At 45.0% G+C, this 14,751-nt stretch overlaps 2 protein-coding genes across 2 annotated transcripts; both read left to right on the forward strand.

Annotated features, from left to right (window-relative positions):
• Positions 1–7,855: 7,855 nt before the first annotated feature.
• On the forward strand, positions 7,856–8,797 carry LOC139999630 (olfactory receptor 6E1-like). Its single transcript, XM_072028651.1, has one exon. It carries the CDS (start codon positions 7,856–7,858, stop codon positions 8,795–8,797), a length of 942 nt encoding a protein of 313 aa, XP_071884752.1.
• A 379-nt stretch (positions 8,798–9,176) lies between these two features.
• On the forward strand, positions 9,177–14,173 carry LOC119714014 (epimerase family protein SDR39U1-like). Its single transcript, XM_038168575.2, has 7 exons — positions 9,177–9,180; positions 9,619–9,819; positions 10,769–10,875; positions 11,204–11,286; positions 11,962–12,083; positions 12,685–12,828; positions 13,027–14,173. The coding sequence occupies exons 1-7, from the start codon at positions 9,177–9,179 to the stop codon at positions 13,440–13,442; spliced, it is 1,077 nt and encodes a 358-aa protein (XP_038024503.2). The 3' UTR covers positions 13,443–14,173.
• Positions 14,174–14,751: the final 578 nt, after the last annotated feature.

Below are 14,751 nucleotides of genomic sequence, written 5' to 3' on the forward strand. Positions count from 1 at the left end.
ACTTTCCCTGGGCAGACAGTGAGGCACATTCTGGGTATTTACTACAAGAATGCGCTAGGTGATGCTCCTTGCCCACTTAACCATCACTCAGCCACCTACTGGCAATCCTGAACATAGAGCCCCAAACCTACAGGACAAAACAGACGATAAATGCAGCGCCAATTCTTCTACTGATACGAAAAAGGACATCAGTTATGATATGACATCACTTGGGGAGCATGTGAAGCATTTACTGTTACTGGAAAGTGTGAAGCGTTAGCTAGTGAGGAAAGAAACTTGGGACTCTATGAAGAACATAATGATCTTTAACAGCTTACGTAAATCATGGCACATAGGTATGATAATCACAGCAATAGCAAATACATTCAGGACAGTTATGTTTGTTGAAATTTGTTAGCATGTGACTACAATATAACTGTACTGCGATTAATTCTGATAATTGTCAGTAAATGCCTACCAGAAATGTAGCTGCACACAAGCATGGTTAGTGATAGCAGTATAATGTTGTTTGTCATGTCCCCCTTAACATATTTGCACTGAAAAGCACTGAAAAGATCAGGTAACCCTACTGAACACACCTTCCAAATACCTTTGCAGTCAGCACTTCCAGACACTTTGCTTAGCAGCTGCGTTTTTTAAGCAACACCTTCATGTCATGTCCCCAGAGACACTGTGTAACTTTGGTTTGAATTGACTGCTAATTCCCCCTTTCATGTAGTTCTTTCAGCAGGCTGGGCAGTCAGATGAATCCTCCCAACTGGACCAAGGACAGGGAATCCTTTCTATTGTCCTTTCCACTTGAAAGACACAAATCTTCACTCTGCTCCTGATGATTTAGCTGTTCACTCACCTGGGGAGCATGGTCATCATTTCCACAACCATTTGACCACCAGTTCCACACTTCAAAAGTATTTCTTCTTCAGCAACTTGCCCTTTGATATTCTTCTTTGATATTTCTTCTTTGATATTCACCTTGGTGAATTCCCCAAAAATCTGTGTCAGCCTTATATTGGAAATGAAGATGGGGTGGCTGCTCATGATTCTCAACCTTCTCCTTCATCCGGATTCTGCAGCTGGGACAGGGCAACCCTGGATATTCATACAGCCTAGGGGATGGGAGGCTGAAGAGCAGCCCCATGGAAAGGTATCTGGAGAGTTTGGTTGATAGTAAGTTGAATATGAGTTAACAGTGTGCCCTGTCATCCAAAAGGGCCAATCATATCCTGGGGTGCATCAAGGACAGCATTACTAGCTAGTCAAGAGAAGCGATTGTCCTGCTCTGCTCTGCACTGGTGCAACCTCACCTTGAGGACTGTGTGCAGCTTTGCATGCCACAATACAAGAAAGACATTAAAAAAAAGACATACCTGCTATCCTAAAAAATAATCCACTTTCTGTCCATGTAGATCATTCTATCGCTCTGTGCTTTCTGCAACACTATCTAGAACAGAACGTTAATAGTGTGTGGTGGTTTTACTCGGGTGAGCAGCCAAGCTCCACCACAACTGCTCTCTCATTCCCCTTCCACAAAGGGAAAGGGGGAGAAAATACATTGTAAAGGGCTCATGGTTTGAGATATGGATGAGGAGATTGCTCAGCAATTATTTTGATGGGCAAAAACAGACTCAGAGTAGGGAGATTAGTAATTTTTTTTGCCTATTACTAATAAGCTAGAGAAGTGAGAAACAAAGGAAAGAAACCAAAACCACCTTCCCCTCATCCATCCTCTTTGACTTCCTCTCCCCAAGTGGCACAGGGGAATGGGGGTTGCGGTCTGACTATAGCACCTGGTCTCTGCTGCTCCTTCATGGTCACTCTCTGCCCCTGCTCTACATGGGGTCCCTCCCACGGGATGCAGTCCTTCCCAAACTGATCCTGCGGCATCTGCCCACAGGCAGCAGCTCTTGAAGAACTGCTTCAGATATGGGCCTGTACCACAGGGTCCATCCATCAGGAACAGACTGCTCCAGCCTGGGCCCCCCATGAGCAGCACCTTCTGCTAAGTCACCTGCTCCTGTGTGGGCTCCTCTCCATGGGCTACAGGTCCGGCCTTAAAATCTGCTCCAGCGGGGGCTCTCCATGGGCTACAGCCTCCTTCAGGTCAGATCCACCTGCTCCACCATGGGGTCCTCCATGGGGTGCAGCATGGAAATGTGTTCCACCATGGTACACCATGGGCTTCAGAGGGACAACCTGCTTTACCATAGTCCTTTCCACAGGCTGCAGGGGAACTTCTGCTCTGGCTCTTGGAGCACCTCCTACCCCCTCCTTCTTCATTGACCTTGGTGCCGGCAGGGCTGTTTCTTCCTCCTCACTCTCCCAGCTGCTGTTGTGCAGCAGTTTTGTTATGTTTTGTTTCTTAAATATGCTTTCACAGAGGTGCAAACAACATTGCTTATTGGCTCAACTCTGACCAGGGGTGGGACCCTCATAGGGCAACTTTTGGATTCTTCTCACAGAAGCCACCCCCGCAGCCCCTTGCTACCAAAGTCTTGCCACATAAACCCACTACATAGAGTTATCAGAGAGTGTCCAAAGGAGGGCAACAAATATGTTATACAGTCTAGAGGGGAAGACATATGAGAAGTGGCTGAGGTCACTTGGTTTGTTCAGCCTAGAGAAGAGGAGTCTGAAGGGAGGCCTCATGGGGAGGCCTGCAGCTGCAGCTTCCTCATGAGGGGAGTGGAGGGGCAGGAGATATCTCTGCTCTCTGGGGACAGTGACAGGACCCAAGGGAATGGCATGGAGATGTGAGAGGGGAGGTTCAGATTGGGTATTAGGAAACGGTTCTTCACTAAGAGGGTGGTCGGGCATTGAAGCAGACTCCCCAAGGAAGTGATCATGACACCAAGCCTGCCAGAGTTCAAGAAGTGTTTGGACAATGTTGTCAGAATTATGATTTCATTTTTGTGTGGTCCTGTGTGGAGCCAGGAGGTGGACTCAAAGATTCTTTTGGGTCCCTTCCAATTCAGGATGTTCTGTGAGTATATGATCTTCATGGACATCCTTCAGCTGCCTTCATACGACTTCCATTGATGTATTTTAATTGTTAGTGGTCACTTGCAACCTGTTGCACTACACTGTCAATTTGAATGGCTGATCATTCTCCACATTCCTCCTTAACTGAATGATGACATATCAGTCTGCACTCAGACCCACCATCATGTAAACCAAGCTAAACTTCTGTTCACAAGAGACACAGCATTTCATCTACAACATGATATATTTTGGAGCAGAGATCAGTCCATGTATGCATCAGTCAGCTTGTGTTGAAAATAAATAAATCAATATGTATATGTACACACACTAAGGAATTATTGACCACTGTCATTGGAGTGTTTAGACGACAGATAAATTAGGCCTGTTTTAAACTTCAAAACAAAGCATAACTTGGTTCATGTTCATTAATAAAACAGAGAGACAATGGTAAATTTTTAATCATTCTCATTCAATATCACCATATATGAAGGCCTTAACAAAGTTATTCTATACCTGTTAGAGTATGACACAACCAAAGCTGCTCCCTGGAATTGAGGAAAGTTACTGCTGCTCAGATGACACTGATAATAATTTTCCTCAGCCCTTCCATCAACCGTATGTGGAGAAATTCCTGGAATAAGCTTTCAAGGGGACATTTTTTCCTCAATAGACAGACTCCTGATGTAATCTACACATTTTTTAAAAGGAAGGTAGGAAGAAATCCATGTATTGATCATGTTATTGATCCAAAGACATTTGATACGTTTTTCTTCCTGAATAGACTTTTAGGTGTACTCCTTATCACTCTTTCCCAAGGATATTTCTGCTTTTTATTTATTGTTTTTTTCCTGGGTATTTGGCTAGGATAGAGTTAATTTTCCTCCTAGTGGCTGGTAAGGTGCTGTGTTTTGGACTTAGGATGAGAATAATGTTGATAATACACTGATGGTTTAATTGTTGCAGAACGATGTTTTGTAGACATTCGTAGTAGTAGTGCTATTATCACTATTATTTTCCTTTCTTTTCTGTCCTAATAAACTATCTCACACAACACACGACACACAACTCAACACACAAGCATTCATTTTAATTTATTTTTTTTAATTCTCTCCCCCATCCCATGGGGCGTGGTGCTGTGTGGTGCTTAGCTTCTAGCTGGGTTAAACCACAACCAACCTTTTGGTGCTTCACTGTCCTTCTTCACTGTCCAGAAGGTGCCATGGTCCTTCTGCATGACTTGTGTGGCAAAGTGCTTAATGACAAGTAGTTTCAGCCACAACGAATAATTATCTTTTACAGCTAAAGGAGGAAACGGCCTGTAGTATCCTTACTGCATAAAAGTGTAAGGCCTATGCTGCTTCCTACTGACATCTCTCCAAGTTTGAGAGAGAAATGCTACTGTGACTCTGACCTGAAAGGAACCTTGTAAAAATGCATTTAGGCATTATGGTACCCAGAACTGCAGCATGCAAAAGTGTCATTGCCTGAAACTAAAGTTCACAATGCTAAGATATGTCTGCCCCCTGTTTTGATAATAAACCGCATACATTCCCAATGAATGGTATATATGTAAACTGAAAAGCTAAGGTCAAATGAAGCGCAATGCAGGTAATGGAAATCCTACACAAATTTGTATTTAATTCAGATGTTGACAGAATTCCAGATCCCTCCTTCTGTATTTTTTTGATACGCAGTGCTATGAGAAGGCCTGTTAAATCTACTACTTCCATTTTAATGTGTTCACCTGGGGAGCACAAGACAACTAATCCCATTCTTGTTTCATTGCGGTCATTTGGGAACTCTTCTCTAGTATGTTCATAGGCAGGTCTACTGTGTACAGTTAGCTGAAATCGTTAAGTTGTTTTGTCCAACTCTTCCTTTTGTTCCAAGGAATAAAGACATTATCCACTATTCTTACTATACACATTAATGATGCTTAAAGAGAGACTCCATCTCTTGCCTTCCTCTATACCATACCACCTTGATTCCACCTATTCATTCATCCACCTAGTAAGTCTGATGCTTCAGTTTCTGTTGTATACTCTATTATATTATAAACCACAAGGAAATCATTCCAGTGATCTTATTTCAAAGCCACCAGACAGCCATGCTAGCAGTCGAAATACTTACATCATGGTGTCATGGATGCATCCATCCCTCCTAAATTTCCTTAAAATACTTAAATATAGGCAGAAGAGATGAGGATGCAATTCATCTCTCCCTGAACACCAAAAACACATTAGATAAACCTTTCCTAAGACATTAATTCATAATCTCAACTCCTATATAGTCTGCTTTAGCCATCTCCATCAGGACAGGCATGGTAAACAACATTAGATGTGAAGACTTTCTACTTGCATGATGTTTCTCCCTATCATCACGTACACCCATCATCACAAATGTTAGTCTAGCTAAACATGACAGACAATGAGATGAGGTTCAACAGGTGTAAGTGCCAAGTGCTGCACTTTGGTCACAACAACCCTATGCAAAGCTACAGGCCTGGAGCAGAATGGCTGGAAAGCTGTGCAGAGGAAAAGGATCTGGGTGTGCTGGTCAATGCTCGCCTGAACTTGAGCTGCCATTGTGCCCACGCATCCTGGCATCCTGGCTTGTGTCATGAATCACCCCAGCCAGCAGGACCAGGGAGGTGATCATCGCCCTGTACTCTGCTGTGGTGAGGCCACACCTTGAGTACTGTATTCAGTGCACAGATGCCTGTGCACAGTGCACAGTGAAAGAACAAGAGTCACGGCTGAAACAAGGAAACCTCCACTGGACAGAAGGAAATTACACCTCACAATGAAAATGGTGAAGCACTGGCAGTGCCCAGAGAAGCTGGGGGATCCCCATACTTGAAGATATCCAAGCTTATGTAGATAAAGTCGTGACCAACCTTGTCCATCTTGGAAGTTAGCTTCCTTTTAGCAGGAGACTGGACCTCCAGGGGTGCTTTCCAACCTCATTTTCTCCATGGTATGACTATGTTCTTGCTGCTCTTTAAACTCTCAGAAGTGTTTTCCCAGAAGGTATTTGGCAGATTTCGATACCAAATTGGTCCCTGAGGTTTGACTCAGTGAGGAAGTACAACAGTGTAAAATACTGACCGCATTATAAGAAGGAGCTCAGAAGTGGAAATTTCTTTGCTGGAAGTCAGCCTACATAGAGGAGAAACATCAGAATTAGACTTCTTTTTGAAGCATCCTGGCTTGCTGTGGATATATTGGTAACTCTTTGGAGCACTTCTTAGAGACTGGGTGTGATTGTTTTGGAGATAGGGAAAGAAGAAATGGGTAAGGGCTTGGAAAACTGACTGGCTCATTTTTAAAACTCAAGTAAAAGCTTTAAGACTGAGGGAGACTCTGGTTTTAAGGGAGCAAGCTCAGCTTCCAGATAATGTCTGTCCATCTGTGGTATTAAAAAAGGATGTCCTATACTTTATGTGATAATGTGGGGGAAGAGGGTGTTCTATTTGCATGTGTGGTTTTTTTTTTTAATTTTGTCTGTGTGTGTGTTTTGTGTTTTTTTTTTTTGTTTGTTTGTTTGGAGAAACAGCCATGAGATGCAGCTAACAAATGTCCATGTTTTGCTGACACCAAGTGCACCAAAGGAGAAAGAACTGATGGGAGTAGTGTGATCAGGATAGTCATAGTGTTCTCACTCAGATTTACCCTTTTCTTGAATATTTTGTAAGTTGCACTTGAAAAGAGAAAATCAGATGGCAAGTTTGGTATGGGCTATGTGTTGTCTAAGATGTGCTTGCCTTCCCCAGAAACTCATGTTGGTACTCCTTTTAATCATTCAGAAATAGCTGAAGTGAGTCTGAAATGAGTGTGAAACCAGATTCAAAGACACAAGATAAAATCTGGGAGATCTGAGTGCAAAACTAGCTCCACATCTCTTTTTAGGGCTAACAGGTTTGGTATCTGGGAGAGAAGGGAGGGAGACTGCAGCTGAAATGCCATAAATAGTATCTGGTAAGCCTGCAAGAAAACAGCGTGGTTGAGTTGAAGGGCATCGTCCAAGGTTTTGAGGCTCCCCTTCACTTCCACAGAGTAATGGTAACCACAGTGGTGACTGCTCCAGTAATATAGTACAGTAGTGCATTAGACACATTGCATTGGACAAAGTACCTGTCTGAGTTTAGGGCAGGATGGTGTAGTGTGGCAGGATACTTGGAGACAGGTGCCACAAAGAAGAAACCATCAGCATCAGAGTTGATCCACTGGAGCTATAGTGCTGAGGTTAAATGAAAAGTAAACAGAATTTCTTCCCGTACTTTCCCCCTTCTCCCTCTTTTACTTTTGCTTAGTGTGGTATCTATCCATTCCTTGGTGCATTTTCCCTTTGCTCGGTGGTAACCAGCTCTACAAACCTGTCTTTGGAGCACTGCTCCCATCTATCCAGCCTTTTCTTTGTAAAGTCTCTTTCCCTCTCTCTTTGTCGTTTTAGCTCCTTTAAACTGCAGCAAGTTCATTTTCTGCAATACTACTTTATCCATCACTATCCATTGTGTCTAATCTACTTCAGTCTCTGTCTATTGTTGATGGGCAATGAACACTGTCATTCAGACATTCATAGTCCCAGGGTCGAAAACAGTTCCTGCACATGTAGCCCTCTCAGCTGTCCTGAGAGGGGACCCCTATGTGTTGCCTGAACTGGAATGAGGACTAGGCATTACAAATGGTGCTTGAGACCCCATTTACCTGGAAAAGATTGTTTAAATGTAGTTACTGCGGCTGCTCCAGTCTCTCTCAGGGGGTTACTTACTGGTATCTCCCTTTTATGTTAACAAAACCATATTGACTTGTGTCCTGTTGTTTTCCACTAGTTCTCAAAACAGGTCTTTTCTTGTTCCGCTAGCAATGAAGATTCAATGAACCACACAACAGTAGTGGAATTTGTCCTCTTGGGGCTGACCAACAGCCGCCATTTGGAGATCATCCTCTTTCTGATTCTGGTGATTGCCTACTTCTTGATCCTGTTTGGAAACATTACTGTCATCAGCATCACTCTAGTGGACCATTTTCTTCAGACTCCAATGTACTTCTTCCTCAGGAATTTTGCCATTTTGGAAATAACATTCACCTCCACATTCATTCCTAGCACCCTCTACAGCCTTCTGACAGAGAGGAAAATAATTTCCCTGCCTGGCTGTTTTCTTCAGATGCTGCTTTTCTTTTGCTTGGGTACCTGCACTTTTTTCCACGTGGCGGCAATGTCCTTTGATCGGTATGTTGCCATCTGCCGCCCCTTGCACTACACGACTATTATGAACAACAGATTTTGCTTCCAACTGGTCCTGGCTTGCTGGGCAGTGAGTTTTCTCCTGATGTCTCCTCCCATCATTATGATTGCCCAGTTGCCTTTCTGTGGTCCCAATGTCCTGAACCACTTTTACTGTGATACTTCACAGTTGTTGCAGCTGTCCTGCACAGACACGTGGTTCATTGAAGGACTGATGTTTATCCTATTAATTATCATTGTGCCAGGTACCTTAACAATAACTGTCATTTCATATGGTTGCATTATTATCACCATCCTACATATGCCATCTTCCTCAGGAAGGAAGAAAACATTTTCCACTTGCTCAGCTCACCTTGTGGTGGTGACTGTATTTTACAGCACGTCTATTTATAGGTATAACCGCACAGCGCAACGGGGTGGGCAGGGCTCTGACAAAGTTCTTTCTTTCTTCTTCTCCGTGGTGACTCAGATGCTTAACCCATACATCTATTCACTCAGGAACAATCAAGTCAAACGAGCGTTGAAGGAGAGCATGTCAAAGGCATTTTCTAGCTCCCGGAGGCACCCATGAGAGCTGGAGTAGACCTTCCAAGTGACTGAATTGTTGCCCAGATGCATCAGCATTGTGCAAATGAATGAATGACTCTGAATTCAAATGGTTTATGCTTTATAAATGTTACATAGTACCTTTTTCTATCAGAAGCCCAGACATTCCAACACAGGCAGGGTCGTCTAGTCCACCAGTACCTGCACTTGGGTTTGCCTGTGCGTTCTTTCCACTCGGTTCTGGTGGGCTAACAACCTTGGCTAACAACCAAATTCGCTCCCAGCTGCCCAGTGTAGGGCAGAAGAATTTCTTCCTTATATCTAATCTAAACCTAGCCTCTTTTGCTTTAAAGCCACTCCCCCGTGTTTTTTTGTCTGCACTCGCTGATAAAGAGATCATAACAATGTGTAACAACCACTGTGATGTAACATATAGACAAGTTAACACCATGTGTTGTTTGTATGTTTGAGGGTTGTTGTTTTTTTGTTTGTTTGTTTGTTTTTGATGTTGTTGTTGTTGTTTTGTTTTTGGTGGTGGAGGTGGGGATGGTGCTTTTTTGTTTGTTTATTTGTTTTTTTGAGATATTTTTCCTGTTTGGTTCTTTAAATACAGCTAGGTGAGAAGGTAGATTTATGTTTGCCCTAACAAGAGCTGAATCCTTTTGGACTGGTAACATCACAAATTTCTCCTGTAAAGCTTGTTTACTGTCTTTACATTTCTTAGCCAGTGGATTTGGTTATCTTTACTGACTTAGATATCTCTTCTTTTTCTTTGTATATTTCTTCTATGGATAAGGATAAAGGGATGGCCAACAGGGTAGACATCCTACTGGGGGTCTGTTATAGACCAACAAGAGCCAAACAAGGATGAAGAGATAGATGAGGTGTTCTATGAGCAGCTGGCGGATGTTGTGCAATCACCAGCACTTCTTCTCATGGGAGAATTTAACTCCACATACATATGCTGGAAATACAATACAGCCCTGAGGAAGCAGTCTAGAAGATTCCTGGAGTGCGTGGAAGATAGCTTCCTGACTCAGGTGGCTAGTGAGCCTAACAGAGAGGTTTCCCAGCTAGACCTACTGTTCACAAACATAGAAGGACTTCTGTAGTCAGACCACTTATCCTCGGGGTATTAAGCCTCCTGACCTGGAAGTCTGGGACAAGGAGTAGAAGAACCCCCACACACAGTACAGTTGGAAACAGTTACAGAATCACACAGAATCACAGAATTGTAGGAGTTGGAAGGGACCTCAAGAAATCATTGGCTCTGTTATTTGGTATCAAAGAATAACATAATCACAGAATTTCTAGGTTGGAAAAGACCTCAAGATCATTGAGTCCAACCTCTGACCTAACATTAACAATTCCTCCACTAAACCATATCACTAAACTCTACATCTAAATGTCTTTTAAAGACCTCCAGGGATGGTGACTCCACCACTTCCCTGGGCAGCCCATTCCAGTGCCTAACAACCCTTTCGGTAAATAAGTTTTTCCTGCTACCCAACCTAAACCTCCCCTGGTGCAACTTTAGACCGTTCCCGCTCGTCCTGTCACCAGGCATGTGGGAGAATAGACCAATCCCCACCTCGCTACAGCCTCCTTTAATGTACCTATAGAGAGCAATAAGGTTGCCCCTGAGCCTCCTCTTATCCAGGCTGAACAAGTCTACCTCACTCAGCCGCTCCTCATAAGACTTGCCCTCCAGACCCCTCACCAGCTTCAATGCCTTTTTCTGGACATGCTCGAGCACCTCAATGTCCTGTGTGATTCAGCATAATGTGGGTAGCAGTTGGGATCCAGGCACCCTGAGGGGTAGGATGCAGTGTGTGGAGCCAGGGTATGGGGAGTGGTGGAGGTCTGCAGTGGGAGGGCTGGGGAGAGGGTGGTCAGGGCCCCGTGGTGTACCCTAGGAGGATGGCCATGGTAACAGGAACTCCTGCGTTAGCTTTGCAAGCTGCATCTGGTCTCTAATATCCTGTCTTTTTCACAGGTGGTGGGACTGGATTTGTGGGCAGAGCCCTGACCCATTTGCTTCAGAGCCATGGTCATGAGGTGACCCATGTCTCTCGACAAGGGGGCAAGAATCGCATCATCTGGGTATGAAATAAGAGTGATTACAGAAGGGAGACCATGTCAAGGCTGAGGAACTAGCCTACCTGGCATGGCATGCAGGGAATTTGCAGTGGGGAAACTGTTTCCCACTGATGTACCCTGCATCTCTTAGGTGCTGTACTGGTTGTGGTCAGTTGGGGTGGGTACTGCTGCAGCTCCAAGGAGCAAAATGTTCTCCATTCATGCTTGTGCGACAGGCAGTGTTTTACAAAGGTCAGGAAGTAACTGGCTGGATGTCTTGGGAGCTTGGTTGTTGGGAAGGCTTGAGAAGAGGGAAGGCTGGGTGTGTGATGTCTCTGTTACCCCTGCCTAGGAAGAGTTGTCCCGCCTTGGACTGCCCCAGTGTGATGCAGTGGTGAACTTGGCTGGTGAGAATGTCCTCAACCCTTTCCGCAGGTAATGTAGTGTTGTAACTTAGTGTCCCATAGTGTTGGGGGACAAGGTGAAGGCAAGACAGCCCAATGTTGTCAGAAAATGTGGAGTGGGTCTGGCAAGGGAGTAGGGTGTCCAGAAAGGACAACCTGGGTTCCCTGGCTGTTGACATCTGGGTCTTCAGGTATCCAAAACATTTCTGTAGGCCTGTTAAGTCCCCAGAGAATTTTAAAAGATGCATTTCCTTCTGGACTGACAGGTGGAGGCCAGGCAAAGTAGTTGCATATGTCCAAAAAGGCACCAGATGCCTATGCTTAGATAATACTTAATAATATGCTTAGATAAAGTCAGAACCAAAATGGACTGTGGAAGTTGTTCCTGTATTGCCAGGGTGTTTTTGGAAATGTCTTTTCCAGGTGTTTGAGGAGAATTCACACAGCTTTGGTGCCCACATTTTCTGATGTGTTTGCCCTAAGGGCATCCAAAACCTATAGCCTTTTTTTGGGAAATGGTGAGCCGTGTTCTCCCACAGTTACCATATATTTAAGTAGTAACATTCTATGTCCTCCTCCTACTCTGGGGTGGGGGGAATTTATGTGACATCTCCTGTGCTTGTGAGGTGACCATGGGGGCTCCCCATGGGGCTATCGTTTCCTGGGATATCCTGGTGGGAAGTATGAGTGGCTCTCCTTTTTCCAGATGGGGAGATGCTTTCTGCAAGGAAGTTATCAGCAGCCGAGTTGAAACCACCAGGACCTTGGCCAAAGCCATTGCTGATGCTGACCAGCCACCCAATGCTTGGGTCGTCGTCACCGGCGTAGGTATTGGTTGGGCCCAGTGTGCCTCATGCTGATGAGGAGAGGTGTACCTCCAGACAGAAGCATGCTTCTGGGGAAAATATGTCTTGCCTTGAAATGCCACCTTTATTGCCATCAGTATTGCTGCGACTAGGCAAGGCTTGGTCAGCTTTTTTTTGTACTGGAGTGGAACTTGGATTCTCATGCTTTCACTTGGTAGCATTAGGACAGGACCTAATGTTTTCCCTGTGAAAGCCTTAAGGCATCTGTAGAACCAAGTTGTCTAAGCAAGGATTCAGCTGAATCCCCCCATACATCTCCAGCTTTGCATTTCTGCTTCCTACAGGGTTTGAAGCTGCTGCGGGTTAGCATTTATGACAGGCAGGAAGCTCCTTTCTATGCAGCCAGCTCAGTGCCTTGTTGGCTGGTGCATTTGATTCATGTCATTGCCATCTCAGCTGGAATACCAGCACATGCTGTTGAACCTGCAGAGTGCATTTGTAGTTCAAAACCTAGTGCTGTTCATATGAGGATGTCCCTGGAGACAGGGATAAGGGTTGGGGAGAAGAGGGCCAGCTGATGTTGGGATTAAACCCCAACCCACTTTTTGCTGTTATACCCACAGGCTATTACCGCCCTAGCCCCACAGCTGAGTATACTGAGGATAGCCCTGGAGGGAATTTTGACTTCTTCTCACGCCTGGTGAGCTCCTGGGAAGCTGCAGCTGTCATCCCTGATGGTCCAACTCGTGGTGTTCTGGTGAGATCTGGTAAGACAGGACATCATGCGTGTCTGGAGTGGCTGTGCTTTGGAGCTGGGGCAGGAGGGGAAGGGGTGGGAGAAGTGCATCAGATTATGTATCTTGTCTTGTTGGGGTGCGGTCCCAGGTCCAGCCCTCTAAGGATTGTCTCCTGGCTGTAGGTCTGGGGCTGGAGAGGGTCCCTGTCTCACTTTGTTCTTTCCACAGGTGTAGTTCTGGGCCGAGGTGGTGGCGCAATCTCTCAGATGCTCTGGCCATTCTGGCTAGGACTGGGAGGCCCCATAGGGTCTGGGCACCAGCCATTCCCGTGGATCCACATTCAGGACCTGTCTGGGATCATATGTCATGCCCTGGAGAATGAGTGCCTGCAAGGGGTCTTTAATGGTGTCTCCCCATCTTCTCCTGAAACCTCCAACAGCACCTTCACTCAGGAGTTTGCTGCAGCCCTGGGACGCCCAGCCCTACTGCCAGTGCCTGCCTGGGCCGTGCGAGCTGTCTTTGGGGTCGAGCGGGCTGTTATGTTGTTGGAGGGCCAGAAAGTGGTACCAAAGCGCACCCTGGAGAGCGGCTACCATTTCATCTTTCCTGACCTTTCTGCAGCTTTGAAGGACATTGTGGCTTGAGCATTCCTTGTTCAGGCTGTTTAGGGCCTTGTTTTTGTGGTTCCCTGGCTCATATACCTTCCCTTGGGTGAAAGAGGGTGTCTTTTCCTGTTCTGTCTTCTTTTGTGCATCGCCAGTTTAGGAGACATCCTTCCTATTTCCAACTGCAATCTCCACATCACCTGCTTTTGGTGAAGGGCACGGACCTCTTTAAGGATTGTGACCGCTGAATATGTCATCTCTTCCACAACATGTATATGAGCTGCTCACAGAGCACCTTGGGGGAAGGATGTCTCTGCCCCCTGCAAAAGAGGTATGCTAGCAGGGAAGATTTTCAGGTGTTGTAACTCTTCTCCATGTTACTGGAAGTCCCTCTTCCTGTTTTTCCCAATGTCTTTCACCACATGATCACAAGAGACTTAGTTAAGCTCTTCCGTTTTGCTCGTCTCAATCTGATAATAAATTGTAATTAATTAATTGTAAGCTTGTAATTAAGCTAGGAGGGGATCCATTTGAGGGGATACAGAGAGTGATGGATATGGGTGACTTGGAGACCTTGCCTTCTCCTTTTTTTCAGGTAGATTCATGCTAGAGCAAAGGTGTCAGAACCTCCAGCTGACTCGGCCTGAGCATCGTGCCCCTACAGGTGGATTTGCAGGATTCCATAGTACACAAGGGTTTTCATTCATAGGTTTTCCTGCTTTATGACAAGTGTGGGGTTATTCTGGGTCGTGCCTGCGTGCACAAGGGGAAGGGTCTGGGGTGCCTGCGAGCACAGTGGGGGGGATCCTGAGTTCCTGGGTGGGATGCTTTGGCACTATATAAGATGCTGTCACGCAGCAATAAATTGGCTTACGGCACAGAACGCTGGTCGTTGTGTCCGTTTGTCCCGGGGTTTTTGGTCGGGGTATCCGACAACGAGTTACTACAAATCACTGCTAGCATGTACACATGTGTTTAATAACACAAGTATATTTATCGAGCAATTATGAATTATTATCAGGAAAACAAGTGTGTGTGTATTTTTATGTGTTTATATATAACAAGTCAATAGCAGTAGTCAGTAATAAAGCAGTAAGCATATATACTAATATTACAGTTTATTACAAACAATGCTAGTGAAATAGCAAGCATTCTCATTATTGATTACTTATAGGCACATACATATATTCAAAACATAACCAGTGCCACTAGCTAACAAATCAATCCCCAAAGTGGGGATCAAGCTGTCTTCAAAGTGGTCTAACTAGGAAGACCACCCTCAGAAAGGGGTTAGTAAAGAAAGCTGACCTTAGAAAAGTCCATTTTCAACTTGACAGTTTTATTTTGC

Source organism: Anas platyrhynchos, chromosome 28, assembly GCF_047663525.1.
Source record: "Anas platyrhynchos isolate ZD024472 breed Pekin duck chromosome 28, IASCAAS_PekinDuck_T2T, whole genome shotgun sequence".
Taxonomy (NCBI): domain Eukaryota; kingdom Metazoa; phylum Chordata; class Aves; order Anseriformes; family Anatidae; genus Anas; species Anas platyrhynchos.